Raw genomic sequence first — 24,568 nt, forward strand, 5'->3', positions numbered from 1 at the left:
AAATCCCCTCCTACCCCTTCTCTGTGTTAACCTGCACAGCTAAAATGGTTTGGTTGGCCAGAGGAGTCCAACTGTCCATAAACCATCTCCAGAGAATCATCTTTGTTGAAAAGATAGTGCAGGCTATTAATGATTAGTCAAATATATCAGTTTATTTAATTTCAGGTGGAAATCTAGATTACTATCTATTTTACAAGTTACTATTGCTTTAATTTCTCAAAATGCACCACGTCCTGAAAAGGTTTCTAGTATATATACACTGCCAATATAGTTTTTTAAATGATAAATATTGTTCTATCCCATTATTACAGACATAGGATTAGTTAGTTTAAACTTATAATACATCTCAACATACCTAATGGCATCAAGTTTTAAAGTATGTTTTATTTTACCTTCCTTAATTATTTCCTTTGCAATGAAAACTCCCATGACTTATATAAAATAAATAACCATAATGAGTGGCTGTGAAACATGCCTTTTACATTTATTCACATTGAATGACTTCAGTTAAAGTTTTATATCTATGTAAGGACTATCAGGCTTCAGAAATCAAAACCAATCAATACTTGCTCTGAATCATAACTTGAATATTATAAACTGGTTGGATGATGGTCACCCACAAATGAGATTTTTGAAATGTATAACTGACAATCAGTCATTTGGCATCAAAGAATAACTAGATAACTGCAAGTTTTACATTACCTTCAGAAACATTTTTGAATGCTCATCTTCGTGTAACCAGTCTTTGTAGAGAGCAATCCACTGGGAAACAAGATGCAAGACCTTACGTTTCCGGCAAGGAACATCGGAGCTTTCTTCTTTGCCTTGATACTTCTTAGCAGAATAGGTGCCCATGGTTAAGACGGAATATTACATTGTTGCAAATAAAAATATGCAGCGATCTGTTTATTCTGGTTCTCACAAGATATGCTAAAGCACATTTTCCAAAAAATCTCCAAGTATCTAAATACACAGGAAAAAAAAGAGTATGTGTAGGGAGAGTAAATTGTGTGCACTGAGAATAGCAAAGTAAACCCAGGAAAATGATGTATATACACTTGGGGGTGGGCTGTGAGGATAAGGATTGGACAGTTGAATTCACAGCTGCTGACGCAGTTCCACAGGCAGCTGGGTTAATGCCACCCCAAAGAGATCTGATGGGGCCTGTTAATTGCAAGGGTGGCTCCAAGAGATGTGGCCTCACTACACAGGTGGACACAGATTGGAACTAGGCCAGGTAAACTCTGATCCTCAGAAATTCTCATTCTCAAGTAGCACCAAATGAGCACAGATTTCTGGAGCCTAATTTGTGACAGGATTCAAAGGCCCACCCCTAGGAATTTACTTGAAAAAAAAAAAAAAGAGTTGGATAAGTGCAAATGTAAGTAAAAATGTTCACTTTTACTGGAGTGAAAGAAATATTACATTGGAATAACCTAAATGCTTTGACTATTGAGGACAGGCAAATAAACTATTGTATATCCATTTAACGGGCTCTTCCGTAGCCATAAAACTGATGGCCCAGCAGTGCATTTACTGACACAGGACATTCACAATATACTGTTGAGTAGGAAAGTAAGAAAAGAATTATGTTAGGATGCTTCATTTCTATTAATTATGCTTATTTAAATATTCATTACCTGGAAAGATATATATTGATAGTGAACAGTGGCTTCTTAAGGTGATGAAATTTCAGAGAACATGAATTATTTTTATTATACTTATAAGCATTCCCTAATTTATATACAATGATTATGTGTTAACTATGCTGTTAAAATTATACAAGAATAACAACCTCAAAGGTAACCTGGCTTAAAGCTTTAGGAATGGCACAGAAGTTTGGTGCTTTCCAAAACAAACAAGGTTTTTTGCCCCGCTAAATCATCATTTCTGAGTATCTGGGACACAATAAAAAGTTAGCTAGAAATCGAAAATGCTATGATGCCAAACAGAGAGAGACTCTGGGGTTACTGGACAGGATTCTATATTCTTTAAAGCTGATAGATAATTGCAAAATAGGAATAAAATTCTCTATCAGGCTTTGTAAATAAAGCATAATTCAATCACGGTCTCTGCAACCTGCAAAAGCACATTAAGGACATCTGAGTTCTACCTGTGAAACGAACTCAGGCAAGCACATAAAGAATCTGTTAAAGTATCTATCTCTTCTAGTTTTTCTCTTGAGAGGCATAATACAAAGATTTATTTTGCATTATTTCCACTTATGCAAATGTTCTTTTCTGCTTTTCTTGTGACTATCATGGCTTGACTAATGAAAAAGAAAAAACTCTTCCTTAAATGTTGTGAGGCAAGACACTCATCTGGAAACTTTGAGAATATTTCCTTGGCTTGACCTTCCAGTCTTTGATCTGGTGCATCTCTTCTAGTTAGTGTATACGATTCTAAAGCTTCCTTAACTGGTCATTAACCTTCTAATCACATCCATCATCCTAAGAGAGCTCCTAAGAGAGCGTGTTCTGACAAAGCACTGAAAAGATGACAGCTGATGATATGGTAAGACCTCCCATGTGGGGAATCCTCATCTCGTCTCCTCTGGGGTGCTTGCCCAGAAACACAGTATCAGTAGGTATGTTTGCCCACCCAAGTGGTCTAACCCTAACTGACTGACTGTCTTGTAAGTTCACTTATTGCCAATCCTTGACTCAACCTCTTGACTCTGGCGTTTTACCCAGCATGCCAAATTCATCTCTGAAGTCTTGAGACACAGGTTTGAAGAAAACCTAGTATCGACACACAATTTACCCATGACACAGAATGTGAAAACAGCAGCTCTGTGTTTCCAGTTCCCCCTGCCTCTTCTGTCTCATTTCATCTTTTACCTTGGCTATCATGACATTAATATTTAACACAGCCACACTCTACTGAGGGGTGGAGTAAATTAAGAAAGGCAGTTAATTCCTAATATGAGACATCTGTCTAAGAGGAAGCCGACACAGCATCCTGAGGTTAATGAAGGATATTGTCTCAACAGTGCCTGGCACAAGTCGTCGGTTGTCATGAAGACCGTGTACGTGAGAAGGAAGTCATCAAGGAGGGTCTCTGCAAGAAAGGAAAACAAACACAAGGTGAGCAAATCCCGTGATAAGAAGGGCAGCTGCTTATTCAGGCCCCAGAACAGTGTGCACAGCAGAAATAAAATAAACGGGGGGTGGCAGTGGGAGGTGTGAGGTTAGAAGAATTTTAGACACAAAATATGTTATTTATTGGAGTTATTTTTAAAAACTCTTTAGATAGAATGCCTCAAGCATTAAAAAAATTCTTTTTATTGCAAGGCTCTCAAAACATATAATTTTCTCATCTTTTTTTCTTCCCTAAAACATCATCTATACTTATGGGTATAGATGTTATGGAAAACCAATGCATAAAAAAATGTGCTTGTAAAAATACATTTTATAAGCTTTCTGAGGTATGCAACTGCAGTCCTACCGGGAAAAAGCCTACATGTTCTAATAAATACTTTCTAAACCCATTTACCTAAGTCTAGGGCAAGAACAATGGATAATAAAATCCAGAGGACACACATCAGGTGCCAAGGCCATTCACCTCTATCTCTCAAAAGCATCTGTAAGAAGCTGGGAAAGTCCTGAGTGACTTACTGTGGTGAAGAGAGACAGAGCTAAGGCCAGTTAAACACAGAGAGCAGGTAAAATGGATCAAAACAAACTCCTTCCTAATTCCTTTTCCACCTCTTCAACCAACAAAAACAGGTTCCATTTTTATTGCCTCTTTGAGTGTTTTTTGAAAAGTCCAGTTATATATAATATGGGACTGCTGAACAAGCAAACTGACCTCCAATATAATTTCCAAAATGACAGAAGATTTATATTCAGAATGCAAAGTAGACCTTTTGCCAGAGGAGTCTTTATCTACCCTCCTTACCTTAAAATCATTTTACTATATTATTTAACCTCTGTATCTTTTACATTCTGGATATCAAAGTTTTAGCTTATCTGAAATAGTAATAAATTGTAAGAAGAGTGAGCATGTATACTCAATAGCATTGATACTCTCTTACTCTAAAAATGTGTAAGTAGAAAGAACTGCCTAGTGTGGAACTCAACAGCTCTATTTTGAAGACTGGAAAAATTCCAGAATTTTAGCAATAACCAGCAACATTTACTCTAAAAGTTATCAGTGTGAAACAAAAGGCCATGTTTAAGAAAACAAAACTCTGAAAAAAAATTTTTTTTTTAATTAAATTTCAGCATTTAACTCTGGCTGTGAATTGCACCTATAGTCTGTATCAGCAGCAGGGGTTAATTTATTTCCATGTTTTTTAAAATGAATTTTATTACATTTATAGTTGTACAACAATCATCACAACCCAATTTTATTGCATTTCCATCCGAAATCCCCAGTGCATCCCCCCACCCCTCAACCTGTCTCATTTGGAAATCTTAAGTTTTTTAAAGTCCATGAGCCAGTATCTGTTCTGCAAAGAAGTTCATTGTGTCCTTTTAAAATTTTTTTAATTTTAATTTTTATTTATTTTTTTGTCTTTTCTAGGGCCCCACCCGCAGCATATGGAGGTTTCCAGGCCAGGGGTCTAATCAGAGCTGCAGCCACTGGCCTACGCCAGAGCCACAGCAATGTGGGATCCAAGCCATGTCTGTGACCTACACCACAGCTCGCGGCAATGACGGATCCTTAACCCACTGAGTGAGGCCAGGAATTGATCCTACCACCTCATGGTTCCTAGTTGGATTCGCTGGATTCGTTAACCCCTGAGCCACGACTGGAACTCCATGTCCTTTTTTTAGATTCCGCATGTAAGTGATAGTATTTGACGTTGGTGTCTCACTGTCTGACTAACTTCACTTAGCATGATAGTTTCTAGGTCCATCCATGTTGCTGCAAATGCCGATATTTCTTTCCTTTTAATGGCTGAGTACTATTGCATTGTGTATATGTACCGCTTCTTCTTTATCCACCCCTCTGTCATGGGCATTTGGGTTGTTTCTATGTCTTGGCTATTGCATACAGTGCTGCAAGGAACACTGGCGTACACGTATCTTTTCAAGTCATGGTTTTCTCTGGATAGATGTCCATGAGTGGGATTGCTAGATCGAATGGTTCCACAGTTTGTTTATGCTACAAAATACCAAGATAATCCTGATCTACACAGGTAAGTGGCTGCAAATGCTGTTAGTTAACAAAAAGAAATCTTGCTTTCTAGTTGCAAGAGGCCCTTAATTAAAATGATCCAGAGGTGTAATAAATGAGTATTAAGGGAATTTTTTCAAAGATACTTACTAATTTTATTTTTTATTTTTTTGGACACACTCACAACTTAAGGAAGTTCCTGGGCCAGGGGTTGAATCTGAGCCACAGCTGCACAATGCCAGATCCTTAACCCATTGTGCCAGGCTAGGGATTGAACCCACACCACCCAGAGATAATGCCAGATACTTAACCCATTGCACCACTGCAGGGACTCCTATTCATTTTAGGTAAGGAGCAGTATTCCTTGCTACAAAAATGATGTGACAAGTGGCACCTAAAATGTAAAATAAGCCTAAACTTAAAATGTTGTATCACACTGCGGTATGTGCACAGTCACTAGACTAACCTACTATCACTCTGTGGCAAAAACTATCAAACAGGTATGTCTGGGCCTTGTTGGGCACAAATTGAGTCTAGTACAAGAAAACTGTGTGAATGTGGCTGGTTGAACAACTGAGTATGAGTGGTCATGCACAGCCTGCATTCAGAGCAGGGCTGGGAACTCTCATCTTTAGTCCCTTTTTTACAAAAGTTTTAAATCTATGCACAAAAAGGCAGGAGAAGCTTTATTCTAAGCTTTATTCAAAACCAGCTAACCTGGCAGCACAAGTTCATCATCACAGTAAAAATGTGGAATATCATTTGAAACTTTGTGTCTCTTTCATTACAGCGTTTTAAACAGTTGAAATTAAAATCCAACAATGGCATAATGTCTGAATTCCAAGGATGTTCTGGAATCCATCTTGAAAACTATCACTCTGGGATGGAATTGAACACAAAGCAATGCAATGTTCACAAATTATAAAATTTCTCTGTACTAAATATGGTTGATGAAAATCCTCAACTTCTCTGGTCTGATTAGAAATTAAGTTTTTTTTGCATTTGGTGTTAGATATGGGCAGCAAGGACCACAGAGTAGCCTCAAATCTATTTAGGGATTTCAATGGGCCTTTATAGATTGGAGCCAACCATACAGAGAAGCCACGGAGAACCTCACACAACTCAGCATATAAAATCCTTGGTGTGACATTTGGGTTCAGACTCTTTGGGAGTCTCACACTTAGCTAATTTAACAAGGTTGGAAGTATTCTCTGATCAAGATTTACTCCATGAGAAGCTGAGGTTAAAAAGAATACCATTCACTTTGACATATGCAGTCATTCCATTCTGGAACAGCCTTAGATAAGGAGCTGAGTGAGTCTGGTTGGATGGTGGCAAAACCATTTGGCATCCCATTCAAATAATCAGCGCACAAAGGAAAATATTTTGTTAAGGGCTTTGACCCAGAAATGCTTATTTTCCCCTACGATACTGCCATATTTAATATTCAACAGCATTTACCTAATTATCTCTCTGCCAGAGAAATATTTGTTAAAATAAAAACCGTGAGGATGCATAAAAACATCTGCAGTTTAAAACCTAATGAACAGAATAGCTAAAAATCCTAAGGAACAGAACAGACTCTCAATACTTCTAACTCAAATCCTTCTCTATTTAACTACCATATTGTTCTGAAAATTTTCAATATATATGAAGAGCTTTCCTTTATTCTTTTTCAGCATATTGGTATTTTTTTGCCGCACATGAAAGTAACTGAGTGATACAATCAAAGCGACACACTTCAAATAAAAGTGCATTTTATAATAGCCATGCTTCAAAAAAGGCTGTCCCATTGGTATTTAGAGATATTTTTAGAACCACAATGGCTATATAAATGATCCTCTGAAGACGATTAGCCAACGATGGCCATTTAGAAAGACTAGCACATCCACCGGCATCCACATTAAAACACTGTAATTATCTATTACCTTATGTAGTGCTTAATTAATAGTAATTGAAGACTCTGTGCAGAAAAGCGCCTTTGTGTATAAAAAAATCTTTCATTTAAACACATTTATAGTTGCCAAATAGAGTAACATTCTGAACAAAAAGACACACTTGTTTTGATTTCTAGCTTAATGAATACCTAGGCATTAATATACAAAAAACTTTTCTTTGAAATTTTATTCATTAAATAAATTGCTAAATCTAATCCCAATTTTTTTGGCTCATCACTGACAAAAATATTCAGCTATCCTTTAGGGAAAACCCCCTCTCCCCAAAATAATATAACATTTTGTAGTGGCTGTTTAAAATACAGGAATTACTCTTCATGGTAGAAAAGTAACATACTGACAACAATCAAAACTAGAGGGCAAATGCTACTACAGTTTTAAGAACTATGTAACTTGAAATAAAATATATTAACGAGCTGTCAAAATCTAAAGCCTTGACAGAAATGGCTCTAAAATGCACGTCTATAATCAGCTGCAATGATGCTAATACAGAATTTTCCTCTATCATCTGCTATTGTTTTAACCTTAAGGCATTAGAAAAGAATTATCTATTTTTATTTGACTTTACTTGAATATATTTTTCTTTTAAGCATAAATTTAAAAATTACCATCACTTTTTCAGTGTATCAAGCACTAAAAATTTCCATTTTATTTTGCAAAACACAAGCATTTCCAGAACATCCCAGAGTTGTGTCAGGTAGAATGTTAGCTGGTTTGTTATAGATCCTTTCTATAGGGTTCTGTTAATTCAATCAAATTAAAGGCAATGATCTAAATATTTCCAAAAGTCTAAGCTTATTTTTTGTAAAGAAAAACAAAAACATAAAAACAAACCCTTAAGTCTAGAAATCATAATGAGTATAGCGTGACTTAGGAACAATTATACAAATCTACTTCCGTTATTTTTCAACACTCGTAAGCAAAATGCACTGCAATAATGAAACCACTCATCCATTAAAGTGAATTACCGAGAGAGCAAATGAAAAGAGTTTTGACAGACTACTGCCAAATTAGAGCCATTTAATCTAAGTAAGGTAACATGAATATTCAACATTTCTGTACTAACTCATATTCCCTAAAGTACTGTAAGTAGTTTTGTTTCACCTGTATTTCTACTGCAGAAGCAATGAAATTTAAGGCACTCTAAAATATGCTCTATATTTAACCTCTATCTCAAGAAGCCAAAAAAAAGCTTTGTACTTGAAAGGGCCCATTTCTGGCCCTGGGATGTTAAACTGACCATTATTTTTTTGAGAAGCAGTGCCAAAATGTACCATGTAATTTGATTAAGCACAAAAGACAAAAAAAAATTTAATGTTTACATTTGTATCATAGGTTAAAGTGCCATGCCACCAATAAGGTATGCTTCTCTCTCAGTGTATTTTGCATTCCAAAAAGCAGTATTCATGACCTCAAATGCAACTGCTCACCACAGCTTCTGCACTCACTCCACTCCTGCATACTTTTATTCTATTTTATTATTATTATTATTATCATTATTATTATTTTTGTTTTTTCAGGGCCGCACCCACGGTATATGGAGGTTCCCAGGCTAGGGGTCTAATTGGAGCTATAGCCGCTGGCCTACGCCAGAGCCACAGCAACTCGGGATCCGAGCCTTGTCTGCGACCCACACCACAGCTCATGGCAACGCCAGATCCTTAACCCACTGAGCAAGGCCAGGGATCGAACCCGTAATCTCATGGTTCCTAGTTGGATTCATTTCTGCTGCGCCACGATGGGAACGCCATCCTGCATACTTGTATAATTTCACCAGAGTAACTGCTCAGCCATTCCTAGACTGCCAAATCTTAAGATCTAGTTTTATTTTTAGGTGTTGGTTGTATAAGATATGCTCATCAATTTAATGATGTTTCTATATCAGACCTGAAACGTCATCTCTTTACTGATAGGAACTTTCTATAGACAGGGACTGTGTGTGGCACACTTCCAATAATGAAATCCGATTTCATTTTAACTTGTGAAGTTTGGTTTGGAACCCCATCAGGTTTCTTTAGGAGAGAATGATTTGAATCCAGGAAGTTTTATATTCTTGGCTATGTTTAATTCCACGTGCTGCCTTTATACATGTCACTAGAAGGAGCATGGAGTATTAAAAGCGGATTTATCCTCTCTGCACTGGGATAGGGTCACATTTGCAGGTCACTCTGTCGTTACATAGAGGACAGGCCCCATGAGCTTCTGCTGTCCCAGCTCCAATCAGCTACTCTTTGGTGTCTAGGCAAAATTCTACCAAGTCTTCTGGGAGGCTCAGAAAATAGTGTAAAGCATGTAAAGGGAATCAGAGAGTTGGATTCCTACCTGGATAGAATTGAGCAGAGTACCTTACCTCTCTGGGCCTCAGCTGTATCACCCATAAAGTGGATGTCACATCAATACCCAGTAGAGTTGTAGCTGGACTTAAAGAGAATAGGATAGCTAATGCATCTGGCGGGAGAACATGGCATACATCAGGTACTCAATGAATACCATCTGTTTTTTTTTGTTTGTTTGTTTGTTTGTTTTTGTCTTTCTGTCTTTTTAGGGCCGCACCGGTGGCATGTGGAGGTTCCCAGGCCAGGGGTCGAATTGGAGCTCTAGCCGATGGCCTAGGCCAGAGGCACAGCAACACTGGATCCAAGGCGTGTCTGCGACCTACACCACAGCTCACAGCAACACCAGATCCTTAACCCACTGAGCAAGGCCAGGGATCGAACTCACAACCTCATGATTCCTAGTCAGATTTGTTTCTGCTGCGCCACAACAGGAACTCCTATCTGTTCTCTATTTTCCTAAAGTAAAATTATTTATGTCCTGTCTCAGCTCTCCAAGTGCTACCAACCAACCAACAACAACCTGTATTGAGGACTGACTCTGTATAAGGCATTTGTTAAGGCACTAGAGGTGAGAACAAGGAAGCACGATGCTGATCCAGGGCTTCAAGCTCATAATGAGACTCCCATGAGATGAACTAAGCAAGGTTACACTGCAACCGAGCAGTATCAATCACAGAGGTCACGAGGGATGAAGGAGAGATACCAATATGCCAGGGAAGGTTTTGCCAAATGGTGGCATGTGAGATGATCCTGAAATTTCTGAGAAGAATTGGTGGAGAAAGAGGTGAAATATATAAGCAAAGGAGTGGATAGGGGCGTGGGTCTGAGACAGGAGGGAAGTGGGTATGGCACAACCTTTAAAAGAATGGTATAGACATTGTGGATATAACAAAAACTGGTTACAACACAGATGAGGCCCAAGACGGCAGAAGATCTAACATCCTATAAGACCTTAAACCTCATTATGCACTCGTCATAACACACGAGCATCTGAATGACATGCCACAGTAACCAGGACAGTTCTGAGGCCCATGTAAAAGGTTAGGAAGTGGGCAGTGGCCTAATTCCTGGAAATCCCTGCCCCTTCCCTCAAATAGTTGGAATAATCCTCCCACTCATCAGATTATGAAATTACCTAGTCCATAAAAACCCCCACACTTTGGGGCTGCCCTTGCCTGCTGAGACAGACCACATTCTGCCTATGGAAATGTATCTTTCAATAAACTGCCTTCACTTTACGATGGCTGGCTCTTGAATTCTTTTCTGCATGAAGCCAAGGCCCCTCACTTGGTGGCCTTGGAACATGCCCAGGACCTGGGACATAACTATTCTCTCACACCCCACTTTCCTGCAAGCTCTTTAAAAACAAAAAATATTAATAAATCTACCCTTGCCTATCACTCTGCTAAATACGCACTGAATTCCATCTGTGCCAAGACATAAAGAACCTGAGCCTCATTAAGTCCTGAGACAGAAGAGTTGTGTGGTTTCAGCTGGAAGATTGTGGATTGGAGTCCTACCTGAGGTTCAAGTCCTATTTGAGGTGTGTAGTTTCATATCTGTGGCTGAGTCATAAACCTGTGACCTTTGAACCCTGTTTTGCCCTCAGAGGTGATTTTTGTTAAGTGATGATATTTAAAAATCAGAGCTCTACCAACACCAGGTCCACATCTCAGATGGCAACTGTGGTCTAGAGCTGAGTTGTGTTTTTATGCACGGTGCCCTTCCCAGGTTAGCACAGTTCTGCCCTGACTGGCGTCACATGAACTGTCTGTGGATATGAGTTTGTAAGTCTTAGCCTGTGGTACAGTTGTGATACAGTAATGGAAGAAGTCACGGGGTGTAACTGAAAAGCTAGAAAAGTAGGTTGGAGCCAGTTCCTGGAGGGTCTTTGAGCTCTGAACTAAGGAGCCTGGGGCTCACTTTGCAGGGTAAGCCAAGTGAAAGAAGACTTTCAAGGTGAGAAGTAGTAAGAGATGCAAATCCCGGTTGCTGCATCCAGGAAGTCAGCTGGGATAAAGGAAGAATAAGGGCAGAGAGATGACTTTATTTTTAAATGCACCAAGCCTGGGTTCCCTAGGTTACTTCCCCCCCGCCACCCCCCAGTCTTTTCCCATTTCTCTACACAGTGTACCTAATACAGTTTTTTTTTTTAAAGTTATTTCCCCAGTACATTTTTTTTTCCTACTGTGCAGCATGGTGACCCAGTTACACATACATGTACACATTCTATTTTCACACATTGTCATGTTCCATTATAAGTGACTAGACATAGTTCCCAGTGCTACACAGCAGGATCTCATTGCTAATCCATTCCAAAGGCAATAGTTTGTATCTATTAACCCAAACCTCCCCAACCATCCCACTCCCTCCCCATCCCCCTTGGCAACCACAAGTCTATTCTGCAAGTCCATGATTTTCTTTTCTGTGGAAAGGTTCCATTTGTGTCTTATATTAGATTCCAGATATAAGTGATATCATATGGTATTTGTCTTTCTCTTTCTGACTTACTTCACTCAGGATGAGAGTCTCTAGTTCCATCCATGTTGCTGCAAATGGCATTATTTCATTCTTTTTTACGGCTGAGTAGTATTCCATTGTGTATACATACCACATCTTCCTAATCTAATCATCTGTCAATGGACATTTGGGTTGTTTCCATGTCTTGGCTATTGTAAACAGTGCTGCAATGAACATGCAGGTGCATGTGTCTTTTTTAAGGAAAGTTTTGTCTAGATATATGCCCAAGAGTGTGGTTGCTGAATCATATGGTAGTTCTGTGTATAGATTTCTAAGGTACCTCCATTATGATCTCCACAGTGGTTGTACCAACTTACATTCCCACCAACAGTGCAGAAGGATTCCCTTTTCTCCACACCCCCTCCAGCATTTTTTATTTGTGGACTTATGAATGATGGCCATTCTGACTGGTGTGAGGTGGTATCTCATGGTAGTTTTGATTTACATTTCTCTAATAATCAGTGATGCTGAGCATTTTTTCATGTGCTTGTTGGCCATCTGCACATCTTCCTTGGAAAAATGTCTATTCAGGTCTTTTGCCCATTTTTCAATTGGGTTGTTGGCTTTTTTGCTGTTGAGTTGTATAAGTTCCTTGTATATTCTAGAGATTAAGCCCCCCCAAGGTTACTTTAAGTGGAACTACTGAGCAAAAATATAAAAGATCAGAGTTTGCTCAAAAGGCTAGATGACTATGGGAGCAAGTGTATAAAGAGAGTGGTTGCGAATAACATGAATTCTCAGATTCAGTCTTGGGAAGATGTAAGCAGTGGGCTGAGGGCTGAGCTGGAGTGGATGTTCATATTTGGGCAACAGCAGGATAAAGATGAGTTTAAAAAGAGGAAAGAGAAAAAGCTGGAGAATTGGAAGACAATAATGTATCAGAAAGAAGGACTGGAAAAGAGAGCAGATCATAAGTATCAAAAGATTCTGGAAGGAGCAGTTTCCCTTGTGGCTCAGTAGAAACTAATCAGACTAGCATCCATGAGGACACAGGTTTGATCTCTGACCTGGCTCAGCAGGTTAAGGATCTGGTGTTGCCATGAGCTATAGCGTAGGTCTCAGATGCGGCTCAGATCCCGTGTTGCTGTGGCTGTGGTGTACGCCAGAGGCTAAAGCTTTGATTTGACTCCTAGCCTGGGAACCTCCATATGCCATGGGTGAGGCCCTTAAAAAGACAAACAAACAAACAAACAAACAAATTTCTGATAGGAGGTGCACGAGACAGAGCATTCTAAGACCACTGAATTTGCTGTGTGATGGTCCCTGGTCTGAGGGCTTTAGAGAGATACCTCTTGGTAAATGGTAAGGCACACTCCAGTTAGACTAAAGGAACTAAGGGTATTTTGACTGTCAGCTCTCCCACCAACTAACAGGCTGTTTTTCCCCTAAAGACTCTGCTTGCATTTGTGTAGCTCATTGATCAGTAACAGCGGTTGCTCTCACAAATGAGCTGGGAGGACAAATTTCTTCATGATCAATACAAGGATCATTTTGCTTAACAGTACAGATGAGAGCGTGGGGATTGTCAAGGGTAAGGTGCTTTCAATACCAATCTGCCAGCATCTACCAACAAAAATTAATATCCAGTGCTAAGAGTTGCTCAGTCTAATGTAACTGACCTCTCCACACTGCTGCACCTTATAGGATGAACATCATATAATGAACTCTTAAGATACAAACTGTGTTCCTAAGTGCTTGTCAATTAAATATTCTAAAATTTCATGAAACAAAGAAAAATTAAACATTAAATCTTAAATTAGAAGTCTCAGACATGGTTATTTCAAGCAATAACTGATACTTCAGTCAATGTAAAACAAGGTACAATATTTTTATCTCCTAAACACTAAGAAGAATCTCTATCAGCTTTCTTTCAAAACTTGAAATATTCCACCATTCTGAGTGTTAGTTCTCCCCCCCCCCCCGGTCATTATGAGTCATTAGCACTGAATTTCAAATAAAACTTTATGTATTTACTAATTTATTTTTTGTTTCTGTTTAAAAGACATTTTAGGGACACTAGAGAGAAGTTATTTTCAACAAAGTTTAGCAATGGATTGGTCAACCACCTACTTTAAAGCGAATAACTGGCATGATTGCTAGATATATTAAAGAGATATTCTGCAAATTTAACTAATTTAGAGTAAACACAACTAAGCAATCTGGCACAAGATCTTAGACAAACCAAACACTTCCAATACAAGAAAATTTAATGCACTGCCTCTGTTTGAAAACATTTCTAGGACAAGTATTTCAACTAGTGACTGACAGCAGACATGCCCTTGCTTTGGTTTCCAGAAGAGTCATTAGAGTTCTTTCCAATGTCACATAGCGACTTTCTCACACAGGTGAAAGGGAGGCTTGAGGTTTAGGGTCACAAAGAAAGGTCTGGTTGCAAATGATGATGATCTCAGCACCGTGCTCTGCTGTGGCTGAGATAAAGTCAACTTCCACAGGGGTCTGGAATTTGATGGGTGAGATCATGAAAGGACCACCAAGGGCAGTTTAAAGCCCCAGCCTAATGAATATTCCATCCATGTGAATGTCTGAGCAAACCTCTGCCCCACCCCACCCCCATCCACCACCACCACCCATATACGTTTTAGCCGCAGAGAGCCCCAAATTTGCTTTGAACCACACCCGTTCCTTACTGTGCCCCAGGAAGCTAGTGGTGGTTTTGGTGGCCCAAGAGGAAAGGTTGAGAAGGAAGACAGTAGGCAGTTTGTGAAAATGACCATATCAGTTACCCCTAGGGACGATAGAGTGTGTGCTGTACCAGACGCCTGACCCACATGACCTGTGATGGTTTCAGCCACCCTAGGAGGGAGGGATGATGACATTGAGACAGATAAGAAAGGAGAATAACTGCCAAGTTGATGCAAGTTCATGTCAGAAGGGCCTAAGTCCCAAGGTGTGCTGAGCCCCAGTTCTGGCTCTCCCTGCATGAGGCTCTCCGCAAGGTGTGGATCCAGCATCCGGGCTGGAAGGAAAGCAAGTGCAGGAAAGCCATGGAATCTAGGGTTTGGAGAGGGAGATGAACCAGACACAGAAATTTGATTTTTTTTTTTTTTAATTGGTTTTGAACTGCCAAAGACGCCCCTATGAAGTTGTTTTCCACAGATGTGCCAGCGTGCTGGAGTTCCTTTATTCTGACTCAAATGTTATTTTGCTTCTATTTTCTAGCCAACACCTGGCAATAGCAAATAGCTATAAGAGATCAGCCAATTTGCTTTTCTAAATGTAGAACTGACAACCACATGGAAAGATTAAGATGGTCCACAAATTCATAATGCTTTTAAGATGTTTTAATGGCTAATTATACTTATTTATACTTTTAAAAATTGAAATATAAAGGCAGAGATGAAAACAATTTTTTAAAAGGTCAAATCCTAAAACACTTCCTCTTCTTCTTCTCCATATTAGACATCAGATTCTGAAAATCATTAGTCACCTTATATTTTGTTCACTCTTTCCTAAATCCCAGAATTGACTTGCCTGTCAAAGTCTTCACTGTCTCTCCCCTCAGTTATAACCTACCAGCCCATCATCTGGATAAACAAGCCATCAAACATGTATCATCCACCACTGGCCAAATATGTTTGCCTTTTGGCTAAGGGCACTCACATAAATGCCTTGTCTCAAATGGTTCTAATAAGTCAGTTCTGTTTTGTTTTAAAATAAATGTACTACTCACAAACCAAAGAACATCCTTCAACTTTTCTGTTGGCATGATTCACAGTAATTTGACCCACATACCAGGTATGTAATAGGCACATATGACTTCTCAAATATCACCAAGAGTACAATAAGATAATTATAGAAAATTATATACCATAACCTGCTCTCATGGGGATGGAATTTAATTTATGCTACTGTTTAAAAAAATGTCTTCAAAGCCATGAAATATTTCTTTGTGTGTGTTTATTTTATGAAAAGTATTTCTAACAACTTGCAGGGAAATTTTTGGAATGAAAGACATAGAATTCTCAGGCATGAATACAGTGGCTTGAAATCACACATGAGAAAAGTGCTGCTATGTTAAGCTAATCTTGAGAATTAAAAATACATGAAATTAGTGTCAATATTCATTTGCTGAGAAGAATATAAGAGTTAATCCAAACCACTTTTTGGGCTTTAAAAAAGTGATTATACAGTGCTTTAAATCATAATATGCTTATATTACTTTGAAGAGACAGAAATATGTCATTATGGCCTCAGGTCTCAAGTATCAAAACAAACTCACATAAGCTTCCCTTTATAAAATTACATGCCATTTACCTCTTCTTTAGGAATAAAACTTTGATTTTTCTTGGGCCTAGTGCTTTCCAGTTATTTTTAAACCAAACTAGATAATACATTTCCCAGCTTCACTTGTAGCTGGATGTGGCCACAATTAAGTTTTGGTCTGTGAGAAAAAAGCAGAAGCCACGTGTGGTGAACAGGTGTGTTTTTTGACCTGCTCCATCCTGCACCTTGGACTGTGATGCTACAGTTATCCTGATTCTTGGGATGCAGATCAGACTCTACGAACACTGGAGCCAAGAGCTGGAAGGAATCTCACTCCTGGCTGACCTCAGAGTGGCCTTTCCAGCTCCGGAATGCATTTCCTTATTTTCATTTTCACATGACAGAGAAGTTATATGTATATCTTAAGTCACTGTTCCAATTTTTTCTGTTACCTAATCACAAATAAATTATACACACAGAAAATTTTCAGGCACTCAAACACACAATAAGGCAAGTGGTCTGGTTCTCAAGTTTCTCAATTATCCTAAGCAGGAAAAGTACATTTAAGCAGAGGTAAATATTGTGAATTTTTTCGGATCCCACTACTGTGGATTTCTAGAAGGTGCTGATGAAGACAAATTTGCTGTGCATGTCTTTGATTATTTTTTAAAAGAACAAACAACCTCCCTAGAAGACTGTCAAATAGTGTAAACTGTTCTAATAATTATGAGATGTGTACTCGTAATATGCCGATCAGCACTAGCAGAATCTGAGCTTTTCCACAAAAGTTGTCAGGGATGAATGAATATAGCTCTGCAATGCCTTCAAATTTGAATTAAACTGAACCAAGACACAAAAGGTTATTTTTTTTAATGTTCAGCTCTTAAGAAAAGATCCAAAATTAGGATGAAAATATCTTCACCTTGTTCTCTCTCTTTTTTTAACAAAACACATGACACTGGATTTACTATCTATATCCATGAGCCTGCTACACAAAACAAAATATATGATATCAAGCAAGATAGGAAGAAAACTGGTGTGGGGAGGATCTAACTTGCTCCAAGCACTATGGACATCTTTCTTCATAGCAAGTCTACTTAAGACACATTGAAAGGGATGTAGCAAGAAGAAAAGTACCAGATGCTTTAATGTTAGAATTACTACCTCTTATGAGCCCTGATACATACACTCATTCACTTAACTCTCCATTTTTTAAAGAAGTGTAACTTGAAAACTGAAAATGGAAAAAAAAAAAAAAAAAGAAAGAAAACTGAAAATTGCCTTTTATTTCTTGATTTATTTATTTTGGCTGCACTTGCAGCATATGGATTTTTCCCAGGCAGGGATCGAACCCGCGCCATGGAAGCAACCCAAGCTGCTGCAGGGACAACGCTGGATTCTTAACCCACTGTGGCACAAGGGAACGCTAATAAAACTCTTCACTTTTAGACTGAGAATTTAAGTATAAATATCCAACCTGGCAGGCAATGGGCAATTTTAACTTGTGCTTTTCATCTTTACACTAAAAGAAGCTCATTCACAGGATTAAATGAAAAGTTAGAAGATTCACCAAGTATCCTATATAATGAAAACGGACAAGAACGGTAAGTCTGAAGCAGAAAAGGATACAGGATTGCTCTCGAAGTAATTTTCTGTCACCATTTATATTATTAGAAGATATTCTAGGGATTGCAAGATATTTTAGGAACACTTTCTGTTCACCCATTACCTACCAGTTCTAATTTCATATTTACTTCTGAGATTCGGGGGAAGGACTACCAGCCAACTACTAGCCTTAAGTACAAGGCAAAAGGCTGCAAACAGAATGAAAAGAATGGTTTCAATTGTTGAGCAAGAAAGCCCCCAAGGGCAGAAAAGGAGGATAATGGGAAATGGGGGGGGGGGTTATAATGAGAAAGACTGCACGGAGAAACAAGGAAAAGCGCAATTACAGGTGTGTTGAAGGCAAAACTTCTCCCACCTGAAGAACATCCCCTTTAGACACCTACTTGTCAGTTACAGCAATTGTGTGGCCCTGCACCCTTTCCACGAAGCCAGGATTTGTTTGAAACACACTAACAGAGATTAACATGCAGTGATTACACTCAACAAATCGCCATCCAGCAGCATTCCCCCCTCACACTTGATCTGAAGTACACACTTGCACAGAAAAGTCACTTTTTTTTTTTTTTTTTTTTTGCATTTTCTGATAAGATGCTACATTTTGCTTGAGGACAAGGTCACAGCACTTTAAAATACAGAGAAGAACATCTGATGATCTCATTTTAAATCCATCAACTGGGGAGATGACATATAAGATCTCAGAGGCAGAGAGACAGAGGGAGAGAAAAAAAGAGTTTTTCCATCTTTCGACATTGTCTTAAACAGAGTCTCAAATAATTTCATTTGCTGATGTTACATTGAAACAATAGTTTTGCTGAAATTACTCAACTATCAAACTCACTTTTTTTTTTTTTTTTTTTTTTTTTTTTTTTTTTGTCTTTTTGCCTTTTCTTGAGCCGCTCTGTGGCACATGGAGGTTCCCAGGCTAAGGGTCCAATCAGAGCTGTAGCCACCGGCCTATGCCAGAGCCACAGCAACACGGGATCTGAGCGGTGTCTACGACCCACACCACAGCTCACAGCAATGCCAGATCCTTAACCCACTGAGCAAGGCCAGGAATCGAACCCCACAACCTCATGGTTCCTAGTCAGATTTGTTAACCACTGCACCACGACGGGAACTCCTCAAACTCACTTTTGACATGGTATCTTGTCTCCAGAATTTTCAGAATCTGTGGCTTCTTTCAATTTGCTGCTCCAAAAATGCCTGACTAACATCACACATTTAAACAAGTTTCTGGAGATACAGCTGAACGCTGACAAAATTACCAATGTTTCTAATGAAGTACACTAGTAAACAGCCAATAGACTCCAAACGCACTGAGAAAATATGGTACTTTTAAAAACTTTAGGCTTTAAGAAGAGCATTTTCTTTTTAAATGAAAAAAAGTTTACAGGAACAAAAATCAGCACCAGACTAACAAAAGAAACTGTACTATAGAGATTATAGGTTGGTTATAGCACTTTAGATAGAAAAACAGCAGTAACAGCCTTTGTTCTTAAAAGGTATATATTAGGGGGATAAAATACAAAGGGAAAACTGAACAAAGTTATTATCTTTCTCAAATGTATTTTTATGAGAAAAACAAGTTAGACTAGATTTGTGTTTCAAAAGCAACCTTCACCCTATTTCAAAGAGACTACACAGATTTAAGCCAATATCTAATTCATGTAATTATAAACTATTCTACATGTACTCTGTGATGTATTAAATAAGGCCTTTATATTTTATATTTTAAAGATAGATTGTAATACTATTTTGACTCATTGAAAACCGATAATTTACATACATATTTACGGCGACTCTCAGTTTACCAGAACATTTTAGTATTTGTAGTAATATATCCACCAGCCATTCTAGGAAATTAGAAATTTACTGAACTATAAAAAAAAAAAAAAGAAATACCTACGGTTGCTCATGGTTGTCTAGCTGTCTAAAAATTTGAGTATCAAAGTGAACACCTGAGGTAGAAGGAAAGCATTTTAGGGGAAGCAAATACACTGTCAATAGGGAAATAAAACAAAAAAGATGTGCAAAGGTGCACAAAGGACAAAGTCCATTTATTTCCAAGTCTTCTGTTGTGGCTACAGTTTTCACAAGAACATTGTCATGTTTGGGGGGTCGAAACATCACCAGCAGGACAGACTTCACAGAAACAAGCACTTAGAATACAGTATGTGAAAGAAAATTTCGAATATCCTATATCTTACTTCCTGACCCTAGGACATGGCCTTCGCTCTAACCCACCAGGAAACTATTGATATTTTCCTTAAAAGCAGTCAAAGAACAAAGTCTAAAAACTTTTTTTTTTTTTTTTTTTTTTTTTTTTTGCTTTTTTTAGGGCCACACCTGCGGCATATGGAAGTTCTCAGGCTAGGGGTTGAATCTGAGCTACAGCCGCCGGCCTGCACCACAGCCACCGGCCTGCACCACAGCTACATCTGCGATCTACACCACAGCTCACAGCAAAGCCGGATCCTTAACCCACTGAGCGAGGCCAGGGATCAAACCCGCATCCTCATGGATACTAGTTGGATTCTTTTCTGCTGACGGGCACTCCTAAAGTCTAAAAACTTTTACTAAGACAACTCAAATTTTTCAAAATCCTTATCATCTGGAGACGAAAGATTTAAATTCTAGTTTTTGCCCCTTGTGTATTTCATTTTCCATTTCCTATCTTCAGATCCTCCTGAAAGTAATTTCCCACAGCCCTACAATATTTCAGTTTGTTTCAGTGTGCTCTAGACTTACACTTAAAGCAGTGGAAGCAATCATGTGGAGTAAATACGAGAAGGATGCAACTGGGAGTTCCCTTCATGGCTCAGTGGAAACGACTCTGACTAGCATCCATGAGGACAGAATGCAGGTTCGATCTCTGGCCTCCTTCAGTGGGTTAAGGATCCAGCACTGCTATGAGCTGTGGTGTAGGCTGCAGGTGTGGCTTGGATCCAGCGTTGCTGTGGCTGTGGCAGAGGCCAGCGGCTACAGCTCTGATTTGACCCCTAACCTGGGAACCTCCATATGCTGTGAGTGGGGCCCTAAAAAGACAGAATGAATAAAATAAAATAAAATAAAATATCCTTTAAAAAAAAAAAAAAAGAAAAGGATGCAATTGAAAACGTGCACTCCAATGATGCAGTCTCACTCTAAATAGGGACTGTTCCCCTGAAAAGTAGGCTGTACTCCTACTTATATCATTAGCCATTAAACAACTGCCTTTGCCCACTGGTTATGCTGTAATGAAAACATCCACATTTCCATTATTAATCAGCGTATGTTAATGACCTTATGCTTCAGCTCTGTCTCACTTCATTTCACCTTGCTTCATTACCAACAGGAGTATTAATTAACCCACAGTCTACTGGCAGTGTAAAAGCATCAATTCCCCTGTTATCATATCTAACATCACCTGTTCAAAGGTAGTGTGCATAGGTTAGCTCAGGTGAACACCTCAAATGAAATCCACAGTCAAACTCTGATTTTAATCATTTCTTAGTGAGTGGTCTGATGCAGCATCACCTGAATGGAGAATCTCTTCTCCCACACCCTCTTTCTTTTGTAACCTTCCTGAGGCAGTTAGTCACCCCAGCGGCCACCTTGCTCACAGCTGGAAACTAAGAAGTAGGTCTTCGTGCTGGAGATGAGATGGCTCCGAGGTGGCTACGGAAGCACTTGGTTTAGGGTTTATAGCTAAAGTCCAGTGATAGGTGTTTTTTACTTCAGTTTCTTTCACCCATGATTCTAGACAGGAGATAAAAGGGATGTCTGGGACCAAGCTAGGCATATAGCTGGGTTCAATTCCAGATCCAGGTGATGGCTCTTATCTCTGAAGCAGCTTGGTCTACCTTAGCATCCATGTCCGTGAGACAGAGGTGATCATCCTGAACAAGCATCCATCTAACAGAGCGGAAGTCTGGATGAATGGAGGGACGGCAAATCCTGGCTCTCAGAACTGAAAGGGTTCTCAGCTCTTTGCTTTCATAAATGAGACAACTGAGAAGGAAACGTCTACACAGTTCTAACTGTCTCATCACTTTGTCAGTATTAATTTATAAAGTCTTCCAGCACTTCAGGTACAATCGGCAAGAACATTGCAGTCTCCATATTAGCAACGAGGAGAGAAGCTAAGGGAACTGCCAAAAAACCCAAACCAAACGAAAAGCACAAAGGTTATAGAGAGGAACGGAAACTATACTCTAACATGAGCACTTTCGAGCACTTTCTCTCTAGAAGCACTTGGGGGATTTTCACTGTCACAGGGGGGTCACTGTTTCAAGCCTACCTGGAAAAAAAAAGAAAAGAGCTCTCACTGAAGAGTAGAGCTTTCATCTGCAGGGGAGGCACACCCAGGGCAGCTGGAGTTGGTGCTAATGGATTTATTTAGTCTTCCGTTGATTTTTTCATTAGCATGTATGCAAACAAAATTAACCTAATAATTTAAAACTGACAGTTTCATAAGGCTGAAAAGGACCTCAAGGGGCAACCCAGTCCAGTTATTTGTCTTTGAGAAAGCTATTTCCACAGGTCAGGACAGGAAACAGCTGATATCAAGCATTTCCAAAGGTACAGATCCTAGGGCTTCCAGCTGCAGCAAGCACCATTCAAGATACTCATACTGGCTTCAATTTCCTTTACTTCTTTTGGTTCTTTATTTTTTCCATTAAGTCTATATCCTTTGGTTATGAACTGCTGAACAGGACCAGAAATTTCATGTCAGTTCTCCATAACACTTTTTTTTTTTTTTTTTTTTGCTTTTTAGGGCCTCACCCTTGGCATATGGAGGTTCCCAGGCTAGGACTGAATCAGAGCTACAGCTGTCAGCCTACACCACAGCCACAGCAATGCCAGATCCGAGCCTCATCTGCAACCTACACCACAGCTCATGGCAACGCCAGATCCCTAACCCAATGAGTGAGGACAGGGCTTGAATCTGCAACCTCGTGGCTCCTGGTCAGATTCGTTTCTGCTGTGCCACGGCAGGAACTCCTCCGTAATACTTTAAATACATTAAAATACCCTCTAGCTTCTTTATTCTTAAAGACAGGTGGATATAGTTCTCCTGAACTAGTGCCTGTAAGGAGATTATTTATTTTGTTCATTTAATATCCATTATTACCCTATTTACTTTTTGTCTGACTCCCTCTACTAAAACAGAATACCCACGAAGGCAAGGCGTTTGTGTATTCCACTTATAGCTCTAGCCCCGCATCTAGAACAGTGCCTACAAAATAGGTCAAAAATATTTGTGGAATGAAGGAATTAAATTTTCCTAAGGTATTCATTCACACGGATATAGAAACTGAATACTTTAAAATGCACTGTTATATTTTATTACAGAAGCAGTGTGTAAAGTGAAAAGCAAAGGAATCACGGGGGAGGGCTAGTATAGGAGCCAGGATGCAGTATATATCATCACTGGGGGAAAAACCGCTGCTTTCCTCTGGCAACAGGCTGTTTCTGAATATCCCCAAATAGCTTGGTAATAAAATGCCCTGCAAAAGGATTTTACTAGGAGGTGATAAATCAAAGGTGAAATGGTATACCATAATTTCTCAAAGGAACTTAAAAAAGTTTCCCACTGGAGCAGGTTATATACAAACACACACTTAAATCATCATCAGGTGTGGCCAGCAACATTCTAACTGCTCTCTGAGTGATGCTGAAGAAACAGAGCGGGGATGTAAAGTACTATGAAGTCAGACCCAAGAGCCCAGGTCCCTGTGCAATGGCAAAGTGATGGGGACACCAGCGTAGAATGACCACAAGGTTCTGGAGCTTGTCTCCATGAATTCCAGGGGCTCCTGCAGATCTAGAATTCTTTGGTCCTGTGACATAATTGGAAAGGGAAAGGGCTTTGGAGCAGAGCATTTTAGTGAGGCAAAACACTGTGGAAATCAGCTCGTGTTATAACTTGCTCAAAGTCTCAGGGTGTTTTACTAATGGAGCCCAGATCTGGGACCTGAGGCTTCAAAATCTCATTTTAGAACCCTTTCTTCTCTGCTAGGTGCATATCCTCCTCCCTTAAAACCATCATTTCTTTTTTTTTTTTTTTTTTTTTTTTTGTCTTTTGTTGTTGTTGTTGCTATTTCTTGGGCCGCTCCCGCGGCATATGGAGGTTCCCAGGCTAGGGGTTGAATCGGAGCTGTAGCCACCGGCCTACGCCAGAGCCACAGCAACGTGGGATCCGAGCCGCGTCTGCAACCTACACCACAGCTCACGGCAACGCCGGATCGTTAACCCACTGAGCATGGGCAGGGACCGAACCCGCAACCTCATGGTTCCTAGTCGGATTCGTTAACCACTGCGCCATGATGGGAACTCCAAAACCATCATTTCTTACAGAAGTAAGCATTCTGGGCTGTGAGTCCTAAGAACCTCCCAGAGATTTTGAGTGTGACAGAACCCTGGCAAAAACCCAAGAGTTGTCACCTTTTCATTCCAAGAGTTAAGAGATTAAACAGCGGTGTGTCCAGTACCTCTGTTTCCTTTGATTGTTTCCTTTTTTCAAAACCATTTCAGGGAAGGACTAGCAATGCAAGTTTGTGAATTTTGAACTTCCCAGGCTGCAAGGCTCCAGGGCAGGGACAAAGAACCCTGGAGATGAACTTGGGGGATGGAGAAGAGAGGAAGGACACCCCTAACTCTCAGAGGTGAATATACAGCTACTAGGAACTTGGAATATGTCTTTGAAAAAAGTGGTGAGTGGGCCAAAGTCATCATTCTAGCTCAGTGGCTCTCACACCTGGCTACATATGAGCATCGCCTGGGGAGCTTTTAAAGCCCATC

General features: G+C 39.5%; 1 protein-coding gene across 8 annotated transcripts in view; it reads right to left on the reverse strand.

Annotated features, from left to right (window-relative positions):
- The window catches only part of RAPGEF5 (Rap guanine nucleotide exchange factor 5), a 274,179-nt gene that overhangs the window by 47,055 nt on the left and 202,556 nt on the right, over window positions 1–24,568 (reverse strand). For all 8 annotated transcript variants that reach the window (XM_021063441.1, XM_005656686.2, XM_005656685.2 and 5 more), the window contains 2 exons: window positions 2,982–3,060; window positions 703–847 (listed from right to left, as the gene is read on the reverse strand). In XM_021063441.1, coding sequence (XP_020919100.1) covers window positions 703–847; window positions 2,982–3,060 — 224 coding nt within the window. The remainder of the gene's footprint in view (window positions 1–702; window positions 848–2,981; window positions 3,061–24,568) is intronic.

The sequence above is a fragment of the Sus scrofa genome, chromosome 9, assembly GCF_000003025.6.
Source record: "Sus scrofa isolate TJ Tabasco breed Duroc chromosome 9, Sscrofa11.1, whole genome shotgun sequence".
Classification (NCBI taxonomy): domain Eukaryota; kingdom Metazoa; phylum Chordata; class Mammalia; order Artiodactyla; family Suidae; genus Sus; species Sus scrofa.